Source organism: Periophthalmus magnuspinnatus, chromosome 4 (genome assembly GCF_009829125.3).
Source record: "Periophthalmus magnuspinnatus isolate fPerMag1 chromosome 4, fPerMag1.2.pri, whole genome shotgun sequence".
NCBI lineage: Eukaryota > Metazoa > Chordata > Actinopteri > Gobiiformes > Gobiidae > Periophthalmus > Periophthalmus magnuspinnatus.
This window is the reverse complement of record NC_047129.1, coordinates 11,645,683-11,662,952: the sequence shown is the minus strand read 5'-3', so window position 1 is coordinate 11,662,952 and position 17,270 is coordinate 11,645,683. Positions and strand designations below refer to the sequence as shown.

The 17,270-nt window shown below is 40.6% G+C and overlaps 1 protein-coding gene across 4 annotated transcripts in view; it reads right to left on the bottom strand.

Moving 5' to 3' along the window:
- Positions 1–269: 269 nt before the first annotated feature.
- elavl4 (ELAV like neuron-specific RNA binding protein 4) overlaps positions 270–17,270 on the bottom strand; it is a 58,901-nt gene continuing 41,900 nt past the window's right edge. For 2 of the 4 annotated variants that reach the window (XM_033965058.2, XM_055221155.1), the window contains exons 6-8: positions 8,009–8,234; positions 4,181–4,219; positions 270–1,465 (exon numbers count right to left, since the gene is read on the bottom strand). In XM_033965058.2, the coding sequence (XP_033820949.1) occupies positions 1,138–1,465; positions 4,181–4,219; positions 8,009–8,234 (593 nt within the window). In that variant the 3' untranslated portion in view covers positions 270–1,137. The remainder of the gene's footprint in view (positions 1,466–4,180; positions 4,220–8,008; positions 8,235–17,270) is intronic. The other 2 variants (XM_033965062.2, XM_055221156.1) reach the window with 1 other exon arrangement.

The window sequence follows — 17,270 nt, the reverse complement described above, 5'->3', positions numbered from 1 at the left end:
CCCTCCCCTTTTGGGTGTCGCTGTTGAATAATTACGCACTAGTACATGAAAAATACCAAAATCACCTGCCTCTGGTTCACCTCCCCTTTTCACAAAACCTTCCGTCTAAAAAATCACTGCCATCTTTGAGTCCCCAAAAAACGAACTGAGCGTTTGTCCTATAAAGTACCACAGCAGAACGACAAGACAAGGTGGTGTCCCCCGCCCGCTCCCTCCCGCCCAGCCCCCCATAGTTAGCCAGTCAAAATATTTTTCTCTTTTTCAAATCCAGATTCTTGTAAAAATTCTTCAATATTATTCTTTTAATTATCATTTATAAAAATAGATCTTATTTCTCTTTATTTTTATCTTTTTTCTAAACACGTTTTTTTTTTTTTTTTTTCCAAGCAAAGAGATCTTCTCTTTGGCAACAGTGTTATATTCTTCTTAAATTACTGAACGTGTCATCAGGAAAGCTAACCCATCCCCCCGCGCCCCATCTCCCTGAACCCGTGAGGAAAGACTATGTTTTGTTTGCGATACAAAACAAAGACATGTTATAAATTTATTTTTCTACATTAGAGTAAGCGGGATGGCACTGTCCCGTCCTCGGTAAGGGGAAGTTGTAATACACAATAAAAATGAGAGATGGTTCACTAATTTATAAAAGAGCCCCCTCCCGCTCACCGTCAGGGAGGTCAGAGTACTAACGACAGTGGATCCGGAGTTACAAAAGAAAAACACATCCTGAATCAGGACAGAGAAAAGGTTTCAATCTAAAAAGGACATTCTCTTCTCTGAAATTAGGGAATGGGGGTTTGCTACTGTTTACACTGAAGAGAAATCATCAAGAACAACCACAACGAACAGAATATACAACAAAGAGAAGCCTGCATTATAACAGGAGCTTCCAAAAACTTATGAACATTTTCATCATTTTTGTAATACTTAGGCAACATTGGCTTATAGGTCCAAAGTTATAGTATAAGCCATAGAAGTAGAGTTCAATTGGTTGGATTGTTGGTTGTGTTGTTCCCGTTGGAGTTAGCTGTTGGATGGCTGTTACAGTGTGGTCGTGGAAGGGCCTAAGGGAAGGGTAGAGGTCGAGGGGCAATTTTGACCCCGGGTTGTGGGGTCACTGCTCGCTCCGCTCAAAGTTCAGGACTTGTGTGTCTTGTTAGTCTTGAAGGAGACTTGCAAGACGCGGTCACCCAACCTGTAGCCGTTGAGACTGGCGATGGCCATGGCTGCCTCGTCGTAATTTGTCATGGTTACAAAGCCGAAGCCTTTGCACTTGTTGGTGTTGAAGTCACGGATCACTTTGACATTGTTGACAGCGCCGAACGGACCGAAGAGCTGCCACAGGACACTCTCGTCTGAGTCTGGGGACAAGTTGTAGACAAAGATGCACCAGCCCGTCCCTGTGTGGCCCGGGATGTTCATGCCCACCAGGCTGGTCATGCTGTCGATAGTGATGGGGGAGAACCTGTGAGAGAGGAGAGAGAGCACAATACAGTCCATCAGAAATGTAAAAAAAAGGCTACTACCACCAAGAAACCTACTCAAAGTCCTACATCAAACAATAGAATATTTGCAATTTGTCTGCTATTAAATTATACTTTTGGTGTCAGTCCCAAGTCCGGATAAAATGGAGGATATGTATTAGAAAGGTCATCTGGTGTAAAAAGGGGACATTGTAGAATCAAAGACAAAGAGGTTGGTTTGACTATGTTTAACTTTCAACCATATTCTACTTTGTTGATGTAGGACCGTACCTTCAGTTGTTAGCTGCTAGCTCCAATAGCTTTGTCTGCATCTCTAATGCCTTGCCTAAAGGCCCGATTTAAAATATTTGCATTTAGTAGTCCAAGCACAGACACTGATCTCCAAAGCAAATAATAAATGAGTTAGAAGGCATGCACAGCTGTTTGCTCAGTGCATGTATGCTGGAGATGCAGCCCAGTGTATATGTGCCTGTGTGAGCTCTCAAATCCTGCCTGATCCTCTCGCTCCTCAAAGGCCTCCTGTTGCGACTGACGACAATGTGCTGAGCTGTGTTTCTGCTCAAGGAGATGGAGACGGGACTTTTTTGTCTTTTTGTGTGTCCTTGAGTGGCTCTTTTAAGGGCTAAATTGCAGGAAACTGATGAATTAAGCAGTTGGTGGAAGAAATCATCAAAGATCATGCACCATCCTGCTAAATCTGCTCTCATTCACTTCATAATCTGCCGCTTTTCTTCAGATGAGATTTTGGTCCTCAGTTGACTTCCTTTAATTGCTTTTCTGCTCAAAGCGACTGACAAAAGTGGAAAATATCCCCCACTTTTAAATAAAAAGGTAAATGAGATAAAAAGGTTCATTTCTTATGCCACATCTCACCAAAAACAACTATAGGCATTATTGGCCGTGTTTTAATTGAGATTTCCGCTTTGCTGCAGCTGTCTGGAATAGTACCGCTTTCATAAGGGAAGGAGGTGGAGGGCACAGTGAACGAGCTAAATGGAAAATGGAAGCACTTTACAGCCCAGTGGCATTAAGGTACAAAGTGTATTCCTCCCACTCCTCGTGCAGTCTGCAGCCTGTTCTGTTTTCTGCTCATGGCACCGATCAATAGCACTGCTCACTGCTCAGGCCCCACCCTCCTCTTTCCTCCAATGACTATATATGGCCGGCAGTCACTACGACCTTCCTGTGTGACTTTGGTCATGCACAGGCTGCTGCCGGCCTTTGTGTAGTACCAGGACTATTAGACAAGAACAGGCCCGGTGACATTGGCTTCAAGGGCTTTCAATTTAAACATGTCGAGCTTTTAATTATATATATCATGAGGGGAGTCACAGGAAATTATTGTATTTCCTCTAGACCTAAATATAATGTAGGGGAGGCATAATAAGTGCACATCTGGTGACATTTTCTAGGTCCACTGCAGACTGTTTGCAAATAAATAGTTTGAGGTTATCTTTGGTTCTATGAAGTGAAATATTTTCTTTATGATGTAGGAGTGTTTCTAGCCTCATCACAGGAGGACCTGGTCTGACATGTATGGTGAACTGCTGGGTTGTACATGAGTGGGGTGCATGCGAGTACATAGGGGCGCTTTGGAGGTTAGCAGCACCGTGAGGATGATTGTCTCTATGTGAGTGTGAGCACTGGGTAAACGCATGCGGCTGTACCCATCAGAGCGGGTCCGGACACTAACCAATGTTACACACAGGCCCAGAGGTTGCATAGCAACAGTGTGGCTGACCAGATAGCTATTCTTCCTTTCAAAACCCAGCCATTTTCAGCTTTTACACCTTTTGTTTCAGTCTATAATAACCCAGGAAACAGGAAAGTAACAAGGTGCGATGCTATAAAAAGTGCTCCAAAAACATTGTTGAAGAAACTCACACAATGATGGCCAATGTTCAAGCGTATGACAAAGACAACACCAGAAATTGGAAGTTTAGGGTGTTAATAAGCTACTAAGTGACCCTTGTGCTTGTAACATGCCCTTTGACACTGTCAGTATATGAAGTACTTGTCTGCAGAATGTCTGCTAGGGCTTATGTAACACCTATGGCAGCCCAAAGCAAAATGAAACATGGAGGTGAGCGGGAGGAGCTGGAGCAGAGCAGTGCCGAGCAAAGCTGGAGCTGTCTGCAGTGAAACAGTTTCCTGTTTCCAGCAGGATTCAGGATCATCCAGACTTGTCAATGTCCCAGTCAAATGCCAAAGCTTTGAAGTGGCTGCTGCCAACACATTTAAGGGAATTTATAATCATTTTGATTATATTATGTCAATTATGTTGAGCATGTTTCAAATATCTGGCTGCATATATCACAAACCTTAATTGAACTTGCATTGGGTTTTCCATGAAGAGCTTTCTGTAATTGGTTAAATGTGACAAGGCCGGAGACCCTGAATCCAGATAAATACACCTCAAAATAAGAACTACAACCAAGAAGTTATTCCGAACACACAACACCACCACTATAATCAAAACAAAGCAAATTCATCACCAGTGAAAATAAAGAGATTATTTTCTCTTTTTACACCTAAAATGAGTCAGAAACCTGACGAGGCAAAACCAAACAAATCAAACAAGAGACTGCAAAAATACAAGGCAACACAAACTAAATAATAACCACAACCAAAGAAAACAATATTGAAAAATCATTAAGTCAACATGGACATCTGGCATTGGGTGAAGTTTTAATTACCTCTTTACGCCATAGGCCATATTAAGCAAATTGTCCAGCCTGTAAAGAGAAGGAGGGTTCTGGGGTTAATGGTGGGCAGATGGTTCGCGTCACTCAATGGAACTAATGTTTTAGTCCCTTTAGGAACTACATGGTCTTCCTCACTCCACAGCAAACAAACATGCATAACTGGCTCATTACTGAAGAGCCCACCAGAAACCACATGTTTAAATGTAGTTGGCACTGTGCAGCTGTGCACCACACAGTCACAAGAGTCAAGTTTCCCAAACTATTCATCAATATGGTTTTGGCTCAGTTACATCGTGGGGAAATCATAAAGGCACATTTGAATTGCCTCACTTGCTTTTTAGTTGTGGTGCAACTCATAGTACTTAAACAAACAGTATACTAGTCATAATATACTTTAAGTCTGGATAAATCTTCCGTTTAAATACAGCCATAACACCTGCAGCCATTATACTAATATACGGTCACTACATAGATAATGTGATAAACAATAAAAGGTTAATGGGAAACGCGTAGTGCTTAGTAATTTGTTAACTCAATTAAGTAATTAACAAATTGAGAACATCTGAGATGACAGAGATGAGGGAAATGCCCTTCGTCAGAGTTGTGTCACTGTAATGGCTGGTATTTGAATAATGGTGAGTGAGTAAGACACAGGATGGGGACTGGCATGTTGATGAGGCAACCTAACTCAACAGTTAAACTAAGTAGAACATTTAGCAAGCCATCATGAATCTGGGTCTGAGGCAGGCATATTTAGTGTCTACATCCAAGCAAATAAACCAGACTGAATACATTTCCACTTTTAGCTAAAGCGATACTGCTTGTTTTTAGGATAGTTTATGTGGGCAGTTTGAAAGATTGGCCTTCTTGTGCGGACGCAGTGGGCTCAGTGACTCAATGACCTTCATTACTCACGTGGGTCTGGCCTGTCTTATGTCTTATTAACTTCTCTGGCCTAATGGACCAGGGCAACAGCTAACTGAGCCAACAGCTGGCTACTGACGTGCCATTCATTTTGAGAATCCTACAGATTTGGAGGTGACTTAGAGGATAACATTCTTGGTGTCTGAAGTGTTTTTACTTTAACTTTTAAAGACAAATAGTAAGACACATCTATGCCCATAGTAGTGGTGCACAACATTCAAAATCATTTAGCTTGCACTAAGTGAGTGACCTGATTTGCCCGTTCATGGTTACAGTATGATTCCATGGACACACATGTCTAAATATTATGATTAGAGGGCTACTGGTGCTTTAATTAGTCCATGACAGCGGAAGGAGCGGAACAAGCAGCAGCTCTGTAGGTAAATGAGTCAATTGGAAAGACATCTGCTGGCCACCGGGCCCAGGGGGTACAACAAAACAACCTGCTGCTGTGCTCCTGTCCCATCGGCCCCTCTCATGTACCCATGCACACTGAGACACACTGATGCACACTGATGCTTGCTCACCTGCCAGTTCTCCACACTGCCTCTCCAAGCTCCGCACAAACAATAAGGCTTTTGTACCTTCACATTACACAATGTAGGAATGGAGGCTTTTGTCTTCTTTTTTTGACAAAAAATGACTTCAATTAAAATTGGCCCTTGCCCTGGATATAATAAGGCTAATTTGCTAATTAGTATCATTAGTTAACAGCAGAGAATCGGAAACGAGTGGGTATCTAGGGCTTGGTGTATTATTGGTGTCGATTATGTTTGCTGTCTTGGAGAGGGACCGCACAAGCACATTATACATTAATTAGTGTTACAGCAGGCCCACATGATTAAGTCACACAGGATGAGTGTAATTAGAACTGTAGGAGGACTTTATTCGCTCTATTTGAACGTTGATACAAATGTGTTTCTTCTGCAGCCTTAAAAACCCTGCCCTATATATGACATTGTTGAGAGAAGATATCAAATGTGTGTGTGTCCTCTGCACTGCTGTGTACATGCTTCCGGACAGTTACAGAAAGGGAAAGTGTGCATCACGCACATTTGTGACTTCCAAAAGTGAGTGCAGGTTTAAGCAGGGCATCCTGGGAGCAGGGGAACACTGAGGAAGTGTCCTATGGATGTGAGCTGTGATGAGAAACGACAGCGCTCCTGCAGAGCCTGTAAATTGGCTTGGCGTATCACAGACACACAGCCATGCTACAGCGGTGTCACACCAGGGAGGCTGCTCCACAAGGAAAAATACTTTCTAAGCTTTGACTTTGATTGAGAGTAAACAGCATGATTGGCTTACTCTTCCTAAAGGAGAGAGAGAAAGGTACACGCACAACTCTCAGAGGACAAGAAGATATATGCAATAATGCAACATAAACTTTGGTTTTACATGATATTCTGTAGTACCAAAGGTTTGTGCAGTTTTATAAAGGATTGGATGTCTAAAATACTTTTTAATTATTTAAATGGTCATATTTGATGTCAAATTGACCGTGGTGCAAAATCTACACAATAATTAGCATTAAACTTGGTCTGATAATTCACAACTTGACTAGTTAACAATACGTTTTGTGAAGACATGTAGCTTGTTTGCCTAATATTATTCAGTAGACGTATAAATGCATGTTTTTGCTCAAGTCATTAGGGAATGGAGCCACTATGAGCATGATGAAATGGAGTGAAATGCAACACAGTGAAGAACAGAACCCCACAGTCTCTTCTGAACACTTCCTGTTTGATGAGGGCTAGGCTTGAGTGTGACGCACACCTGTGCCAGGTGCACAAGAACACCTGTTTTCTGCTGGGGACATTCTACCACCTCAATGAATGCATTGTACAGAGGGGAAAGTAACATAAAAGCTAATAATAAGACAATTCCCAACCTGTTAGCTCGTAGGTTTAAGTATCTGTTCTAAATTGATATATAATTGATATAATTGATGGTACACTACCAGTCAAAAAAAAATAAAACAAATAAAAATGTATTTTTCTTCTTTACTGCCATGATTATTATTATTATTATTATGACTTTACTGACATGGTACATTCTCACTGGAGGCATCAAAACTATGAATGAACACGGAATGTAGTAAACAAAAAATAAACTCAAAATAACTCAAAACCTGTTTTAGATTTAAAAAAAAAAAAAAAAGCTACTCTTGGCTTTGAAGCCTGGTTTGCACTTTTGGCATGTCTTGACCCTGACAAGGCACAACTGTGAAGTGAAAACCATTTCAGGAGATGTCATCATGAAGCTCATTGAGGGAAGGCCAAGGGACTGCAGCGCTGTTGACAAAGCAAAGTGTGGCTACTCTAAGGAAATAGAAAATATAAAAAAAATATTTTGTTGAGTTTCAGTATTTTTCTTCACTACATAATTCATATATATATATATATATATATATATATATATATATATATATATATATATATATATATATATATATATATATATATATATATATATATATATATATATATATATATAGGTTTATACATTTGATATTGATATTATTATCTGTAAATATATAAAATGTAAGAAATAGTAAACAAAGAAAAACAACAAAGAGAAGGTGTGTCCAAACTTTTGACTGGTAGTGTACACGTTTCTAGGGTCAATTTATTGTTGTCATTATAATATTGACTAAAATAATCAGTTGCACTTACACTAATCATGTCATACAGAGTCATATAAACTTACACTAAAATGTTTGTGATTCAGTGACAATGACGTTTCTGTCAAACAACATTTAAAAAGTAGTGCAACCATTTTACAAGTTTAAAGAAATAGATTTTCTCCTAAAAGGGTGGGAATATATAAAAATACACAAATAAAACATTTTGGCCACAGTTCTTCCCTCCCATATAGTGATCCTCACAGGACACTGACCTGAAGCGCTGGGCCTGGTGGTGCAGGGGGCCTGGGTATCTGCGGTTTGGGGACTGGTACAGCTGTGACAGAAGTGCCTGGCTGGTCTTCTGGCTGGGGTTATTGGCGAACTTGACAGTGATAGGCTCGGCAGCTCCGGACGGCTTCTGTCCATTCAGACCCTTGATGGCCTCCTCTGCCTCTATCCTCTTGTCAAAGCGAATGAAGCCCACACCTCGGGAACCACCTGAGGGGCCAGCACATCACAAACAAACAACCTCCCTTTACTTTACACGGTTAAATCACAACACAGATACAGACATTATGAAGACTGTTGGGTGACGTTAAAAACTTCCAAACTCCAACAAATGAGTTGAGATTCTGATTAAAGGTGTATCACATATAAACTCAGAAAAGAAAAGTGATGCCTTGACTAACTTAGTATGTAGTCCACTCATTTCCACATATTTCTATAGCACATTTTATAAACAGAGCTGTTTATAAAGCTGCATATAGTAGTCTCTATACCCTCTGAAGTCATATAGTACAGTCTCTGCATAATTGATTGATTTACTAGTATAAAACTTTAAACTCTCCCTTTACAATCGATGGTTATGGCAGGCTATGATAATGGTGGAGGGCCACACACAGTTACAAAGCCTCTACAGCAGCAGGCTTGAACTGCATGTTTTTGAAGCAGACCAGTCCTTTCTCTTCATGCATGCTGAACACTGACATTTTAGTGATTTTCTTGGTGATATTTTTTGACTGCCACCTGAGAGAAGCATTTAAAGGCTCTCTTCCTGGGAGGTCTTTTATTAGAGTGAGTGCGCTGCATGTAGCTGACTGTATATCTGTGTGTGTATATGTATGTGTGTGTGTTATCTATTAATGGATGTGGTGCCTTGTTTTAATGAGGCTGCCTCGATAGCCCAGAGGATGCTCGCTCAGTGACAGCGGCACTCTGGTGAAGAGACTATTTACATAATACTGTGTGCACACAGGCATCTCTGTGCGCCGCACTGAAGAAAAGAAGCCACGGAGAAAAAAAGGGAATTTTGTGTGAGCATCATTCTGTGCAGTCTTCCTCGCACACAAAAAGCTCCCCTTATTGTTATTCCACATTTTTGTACATGCCAGGCCCCTCTCCAGCTCTTTTTCACTCTTGATGCTGCCTTGTCTCATGATGCGTGCACTTCCTGAATTTTGATTTTAAAAAGCATCTTGACCACCTCTCACTGCTCTTTTCTTTTTATTCTGGAAAATGAGCAGGATCAGGAGTTTTCAATTCTGCCTAAGCACCAGCGTGAACTAATTCTTTGAAAACAAATGATTCAGGCAAAAAAAGCAGGCATGCCCAACAGAGAGTTTGGGGATATATTAGTCTGATATGGTTACTGTTTGTGGCAAGAAATAATTAAATATGAACTGATTTTTGCGGGGAAGCAAAAGAAAGGAAAGATCAATGCTGAGATGTACAACCATTTTTTTCAGTTTATGGGCTCAATGAACTTTACACAAATGTTCTTCAATAAAAAAGCAATAACTTCGGGATGGGTAAGGCTCTACATTTCCATTACTCCACAAAAAGCTAATATTTTTGAATGACGTAATGTAAAAAGTTACACACACTACAAAAAGACCAATTCAAAAAGATTATAGTTAGTTTAATCACTTTCAGTAGTCTTCACTCACCACTGCGGCGCACACAGCAGAGCAGCAGCATGTGTCTGTGGCTGCTGGAGCTTCTCATTAACTGCTATTCAAAGTAAATGGCTCTGTTTTAGTCCCATTTTTACCTTTCTGCTTTGCTTTTCCCATATCCCACCTCTCGCTTCACCTCATGCCATCGCTGTTACTGTACATTCTAATTAGCTTCTCGCACGAAAAAATCCAAACAGTACAGCTGGGATCTAGGCAACACACAGCAGCTAGTGTGGTTTCTGTGGCTTCCTTCATTTGTTACTGCAATTGTCATGCATGAACATTTATAGGGAAAACACAAGGGTCAACTCTGTCTGACTTATACCACACAAACATTTTTTTCCTCCCTTTTTCACACCCATAATTGTCTTGGTAATTAGCGACAACTTCAAATATTGGTGGTATTGTGTGGTCCTCAAACTTGAGAGACTTACTAAAGGGCACCTCAGCAGTAGGTTAAGGGTGGGAGAGTTGCCTGTTCGCTTCCTCCACAGAGACGACACAGACAAGGAGAGGAGAGGGTTGTATTCGTCCTTTAATCCACACACTTGTTTGGCCTTGAGCATCTCCTAAGCTGGTATCTGGCTGGAGGGCCCCTGGATGGGTGCTTGGCATACAGATGCAGGCTGGAGCACGCACATAACGGAGACTGAGAGAGGTAGACTGTTGAGTATGAGGTGTGAAAGAGCAGTGGAGATGGCCGTGACCAAAGTGCTCCTGAGTGAAAGGCATTTGAGACGGAGCTGTATCAGTTCGGCAGTCGAGATCATGGGCGCCCTTAGCTTTGCGAAGTCATAGCGTAAGTAGATAAGAAGGCTAAGGTGGTGGTTGACCCCATCACCTCCTGCATTATTTGACGATAAACAATCATCATTTGTGCCTCGGGGTGAGTGGAGACAACACTAAGAAGACAGCTTTTTAACCCTTTATCCAGTCGTGATTGCAAAGAAATAAAAAGGTAAAAAAAGATATTATAACTGAGGAAAGATTGCATTATTGTAAAAGAAGAAGATTAAAGAAATTTTGGATCTACCTACAGCAACACTGTGTAACTTTCTGGAAATGGCATAGTACCCGCATGGAAATAGAAAGTTAAAACAACTTCAGACCATTCATATTTTGAAGGAACAACATTTCCGTGGAGACAGATGGAGACCCACCTCCAGGCCAAGTAAGAGTCTGGTCTGTGGCGATGCTCATAGTAAAGACGCATGTTTTTCTAGATTTTTCAGTCCAATAAAAATAACCAAAATGAAAACAACATGCTGTTATTATAGTCTGTTTTGCTGAAGCTTTAAGTGTTTTGGCCATTTGGCGTTGGGTTTAAAACGTCAATAAATATGTGTATTAAAAAGTAAATCAGATTTTAATCTCTCTGAATATTTCAAGACACAAGGGCCCAGAAGAAACAAAAGAAACAGAGTCTATTGAACGCGGTGCTCAGTGGTCTTCAGCTATTAAATTAATTTTTTGACACATCATAAAAACAATTAATACATGGCACCTTTCCTAGACTGTTCCATGCCACTAATTTATGCAAACAACCACATGCTGGAAAAAAATAATGAAAGCACTGTATGATGCCAATATCAGCCATATTAATGGAGCAGACCTGACAAGAGCATATTTTATTCGTTCAACATGAAAACAAAAAACAGGATGCCATTTACAAGGCGAGCTGTCAGTCCAACTTAATGACTGTCCTCTGCCGCGGCCCCAAAAGCCAGGGTTACTTATCAAGCGCCAGCCAGCCAAACAGCCAGTATTAGAGCACATTGTACTTAGTAAGGTACAGCAATCTGTCTCCCTCACTCCTGTCCCTCGTCTCCGGCTCGCTCGCCCCTCTGCCAGTGCCTCTCCTCCACAGTAATCAACGCAGGCTTATGTAACTCTCCCTACCTGCGCTTATCTGCAGCTAGCACACACAGACGGGCACATTGGCTGCCTTACTAATAACATGGGGAGGGGGTCGGGTCTGAAGTGAGGGAAAGAGAAGAGTGGAGGAGTAGAGAAGGAAAGGACAAAGCCAGAGTGGAGGATGTTAGGAGGGAGGATGATGAAAGCAAACTAGGAGCTATTCTGGTGTGCCCCTGCCCCGAACAAAGCACCTCTTTCTCTTGCACTAAAAGTCACTATCATTTCGCCAAACATGGAGTGAGAAGAAGTCAGCTTAGCAAGGTGGGGGAACTGACTGCTGGCTATTACACCATCTGGAATGAGGGTTTCACACAGTGCATCACCAAGTTGTTGTTTAGGCAGTGTTGAATAGGAAAAATAAGAAAAAGATAGATATATATGAGATAGACTACCTCCTTTTGGTGACCCCTGGGACAGACAAATTAAAATGTGACTGCCAATATGTTCCCATGGCCCCATCTGACCTTCGCGCACACGATATCTAAAAATAATTTTGTATTTAGTAGTACCACACCTTAATATTAGTTTTAAGTAGTGCGTTTTCTATATGCAGCCGATGGCCATTGGATAGAGCGTCAAAACATAATTATATTTTAACTCCTGCAAGAGAGACCATTTTGTTTTGGCTATTTCCTCATTGCATTTCTCTGTTTCTCCATTCTATTGTGCAGACCTACTTTATCATCTCCCATGCAGCAGTAACCACGTGTAATTCACTTTGGAGGATCATTTATTGCTGCCAACTGTACACGCTGACTCCACTCCCTTTCATATCGCCGCAAAGGCAAAATGAAAACACTCTCTTTGTGCCATTTGCTAATTAAAGAGACTTGAACAAAGCTGAAAAGAGCCATGTCCTTGTTTTAAGGAACATTAGTGTGCGTGGCTACATATGGCATTTGAAACGGCGATGAGAGGAGAGTGGAGGAGACTTTGAAGAGCGCTAGGTGCCCTGTGCTTTAGCCTCTGTCAAAGCCCAGATCCAACCATCTGTCTGCTATATTTGTGTGTGGGTGAGTGTTTGGATGTGCATATCGCTAGCAACTAAAAGATTACAGCTATAGAAGCGGCGAGACAGGAGATGATAGCACAAGCCAAGGCTGCGGTCACCTCTCCTCTAGTCTTACCTTGACCATTCTTACAAATGAGATTCACTACAGCTATGAAGGAGGACGTTTATTATTCAAGCCAGCAGACGAAGGGAACTGTATAGAGAGAAAAAAGGGGAACTCATTTGAGGGAAAAGTCAGTGTTGTTGAAATTCATGAGCTCACCTGCTTACATTAATGATTTGGAAGCACTAAAACTCGGGGCAGGAGCCATGCGGTGAATTGGGGAGTCTTGAGTGTCCACCATGGTAAGCAGCAAGGTGTTTTTCTGACCTTGGAGCTGATATGGCTTTGATGTTTCCAAGTCCAAAACAACATTCACCAAAGGTTTAAGGCACCAAATGGCTATAACAAGAGAGCTAGGGGAGGAAATGAGCTGCTTTTTGTTTTTTATTCATGCAACTTATAAAAATGATCACTTTAGTGTTAGTGTTATTTAAAAATAGTGGTAATAGCCATAAGTAACAATAATGTTAAAATTATCCATAAACTAATTGATACTAAAACTAGTATCGATACTAGATACTCATTTGAGCAAGTATTAATATTTAAAAAAGTACAAAATTTTACTTTTTCTGATTAGTTATAGAAAGGTCTCGATCCATATCAGAGCTACAATAAAACAACAAGGTAATAGGTCACATCTTTTCCTTAGTATTGAATTTTTTTGTCATGACAAGTTTTTCATGTACCATATGGAAGTAGTAGCTCTAAAATGTTACTCTTGTCAGCCCTGTTTTTACTGCCAATCTGTGTGGTACACATCAAATATTGCCTTGTCCTCAAAACATAAAACTGAAGTTTATTTTGTTTTTCAATTAACTTTCATAACTACTTGCTATTCTACCGAGACAACAACTACAACTTGTACCTAGTAAAATGAAATCTTTTTTGCCTAAATTGTTGAAATCCCTACAGTCTGCACACACCAGGCCAAATGTGTGTTTAATCAGATACTTTTAAATTGAAAAGCTTGTGTGCACACATGAGATTAGTGGCTTACAGCTTCCCAGGGACCAGTCTTTTTACCCACACAGCCAATTTCCTACATCTAAAAATACAGGCAACAACAGCTGCTTGCTTTGTGACGTCCTCACCAAATGATCTGGCAAATGTGGAGTTTGAAGCTATGATGGCAATGCTAATGCACAATTGGGGTGAGTAATGCTGTGTGGTAGTTTCATTCTTGTACAAAAAGGATCCAATTCCTTTTTAAAATGTGTATTTTTTGTACCACTTTGCTGCATTAATTTTTCACAGTTTGAATCTTGACATTCTCAGCAAAGAAAAAATCCACTGATGGATGAAATAATCTGGTCACCTGGTCTCATTCACTGGGTGCATTACATTGAACATGTAACAGTTATCCCAAGGGAAACTCTTAGCTAAATGTGGAAATATATACAATTTGAATTGCGTTAGCCAGATTTCAGTGTAATACAACTCCTGACATCTCTATCCACAGTTATACGATGCATTAAAGAGTTACCATGAGAACCTCCCCTGCTGTGTTCTTCCATCCCACATGAAGGAAACGCAGCCTCAGCTTTTTCACAGCAGCCATCCTTACACTCACTAAGCTGCAATTAAATTTCCACACAGAGCAGCACTGGCACCAGCCCAGAGAGTGGATCCAACATATTTGCACGTATTGATCGCCCAACTATTGACCTTTATTCCAACACAGAGGTGGGAGGTAATAGGAGGAATAGCTGACTGAAAATTCAAAGCACATTTGGGATTATATCTATTTAAACTAAAGACTTCCCTAGTGGTAGATGAAGAAGTCTGTGAGATTTATCGCACTGTTGCACATGTTAATAGGAAGTTTAATCCAAATTTTGTTTTTTGCTTACATTCCACTCGAGTTATCTGGAAATTCTTCACTATTGAACGGTGTCCAGTGTTACTGACTGGATTGCCTAGTGATGGATGAATTTAAAGTGATCCCAAAATCAAAGTATGGACATTTTGCAACAGGCTAGTCCATATTGTCGAAATTGATCACAGCAGCGTCTGGGGTCCAACTTGGCAGCACTACAAGGCTCAAAACATTATGCCCCAGAGGGTTTTTTTGTTCGATTTCGTCCGGGACACCATGAAGCCAGTTATTAGTATCATTTGTAACTGCCTGCATATTCTCTCATGCTGGTAGTGCAATGACGTGTAGTGAGGTTTACAGCTGATGAGGAATCGTTGCAGGCTCAAATAAGCCTATTGTTGATGGCTACTTTAACATATAAGAACCATGCTTATCAATAAAAAACAAACCCTGAACTTAACTTGTTTATTTTGTTCATTCACCAAAAAGGGATAGTAAAAAAAATCATTTACAGGACTGTACATAATCTACGATGTCATAATTTCAAACAGGATCTCAAGACTGTAGGCCTATAGACTATGTTTATTTCAATTACATCAAAACTGCTGAAACTCATCAAGTCTCTCAGCCACTGAACTGACCAGATCAATGCCCAGATGTTAAACTGACGTGCTGCTAGACTCGGATTAAAAACCCTATTAAGTAACCCTAACTCTAACCCTAATACGTAAAATACAAATTCTGTAGTACTTGATTCAACACCAGTACAGTGATAAAAAAAACAACAAAAAAAAAACAAAAAACTAAATGATTTATTCAGAAGGAACAGAGGAAAAAACTGAGAGTACAAAGAATGGAGTGTTTCCTTTGTCAAGTTGAGTCTTCGGGACAATTTGGCACTTTTTGGGGGGATTTTGGCTTGATTTATTCTAACAGCTGAGTTTTTCTTGTCTTTTTGAGCACCAGAGTGACTGGAGAGAGCATGCTGTTGATGAGGAGGTCGTACACAACAGACTTGGCGTTCCCAATTTAGCCTAGCGGGATCTGGAGACGAGCTTTCCCATCTGCCATTGGTCAGCCAACAACATCAATTACATCAGCAACATCATGTGGATACTCTTCTCTTCCTACATTGTGTGTGGGATCTTTTCCGATCTCTCCCTGCTTTGTCTTGCATCTGAATCAGAGTCGTGTACGTCAGTGATTGAATAAATACAAGGCAGTGCTAATGAGTCACTGATGTCGACAGATTTATACAATGTCACACCAGCAGCTTGAATTCCATTATTTATGAACGTTGACGAGTAAAAGAAGCAACTAATAAACATGAAAATTTGAAAATGCAGTCTACTATATCAGACACTGATGCCAGCAAAAAGGAACTGACTAACATGTTTAATAGACAGGGCATTTAACATAACATATTAGTTGTGGGAGTGGCTATAAACACTTAGTACTTACAGGCAGTAAAAGATCATATCCATGTAAGACTGAAATACATAAACGCAATTCAAATATGAGACATTTTGTACATTTTCTTCCTCCAAGCAGCTATTTCCAGACAGTGACTGCAGCCTGGCGAGGGGCTGGACAGTGCAGCCGATTCCCTGGGCTCTGCATTACTTATTGAACCAGGGCTTTGTGGAGCACACAGCACAAATCTATCTCTGTCTCTCCATGGGCCTCTGCTCTCTTCCCTTGTTCTGTACTTACACTTTTGCAATCACAGGAGAGTTTTAATTTGCAGCCCATTTCTCTCCTAATAGCGGTGAGAGTGTGGGAGTGTGTGTTGTGTGCGCCATGGTACAGTTAGAAATATGAGGCTCGCACACTGCTCTCAGAGTCAGCCATGTTTTTAATCACCACATATTCCAACATCTAATTAATCATTAACATTTCTCGTGCTGATCCTTAACCTCAGGGGTCCGGGGACACCCGTTCAACATCCTCCTGTCCCACATTATCTTCATGGTGAGGATGCATTTTATTGTGTTGTGCATAGGCTGAAGACCATCGCTTATGAAATACCTTCATTATGGAGGTGCTATCACAGAGACACACTTTCTTTTAAATTGGGAAATAAACTCCTTTGGGTAGTTAAAACATGTATTTTGTTATTTCAAAGAGGTTCATTTTGGTCATCCAATATTATTTCCAAATAACGGTTCAGGATCAGTGTGATGTTTACACATACCTTGACATGTTTCGGATGCCTTCTGTTAAAATATACTTTATTTGGAAATCCACATTGTTAGTATTCTTTCACACTAGGGTTGGACGATGTTTATTTTACAGATCTAATTGTGATCTGATCCTTGTGACGACTGTAATTTAAAAAAATGTAATATTGCTCTATGCTCAAACACAGGAATTGTTCCTCCCTCACTCCTTCAACCAATCAACCTCCGAGTGAATCACAGGAGGATTTAGCCAACCCCAGTAAAGTGGGAACATTCAGAAGAAGAAAACTGACTTTACTTTACTTTAGAAGGCAACATAAAGCTACTGAGTCTACATGAACCGTGATAACATTGTAATTGTGATCTGGTTCTATAAAAACGCAATCAGATTTTTTTATGTTATATTGGCCACTGCTAATTCACACCCTAAAAATGTTAATCCCTATAATGAACCTGGGTTTGAATAATAACTGCCTACAGTGAGAGTTGCTGTGGCCCCACTGGTGAGACCTGTCGTGCACATTGAATGATCCATTGTGAGTGGAGCTGAA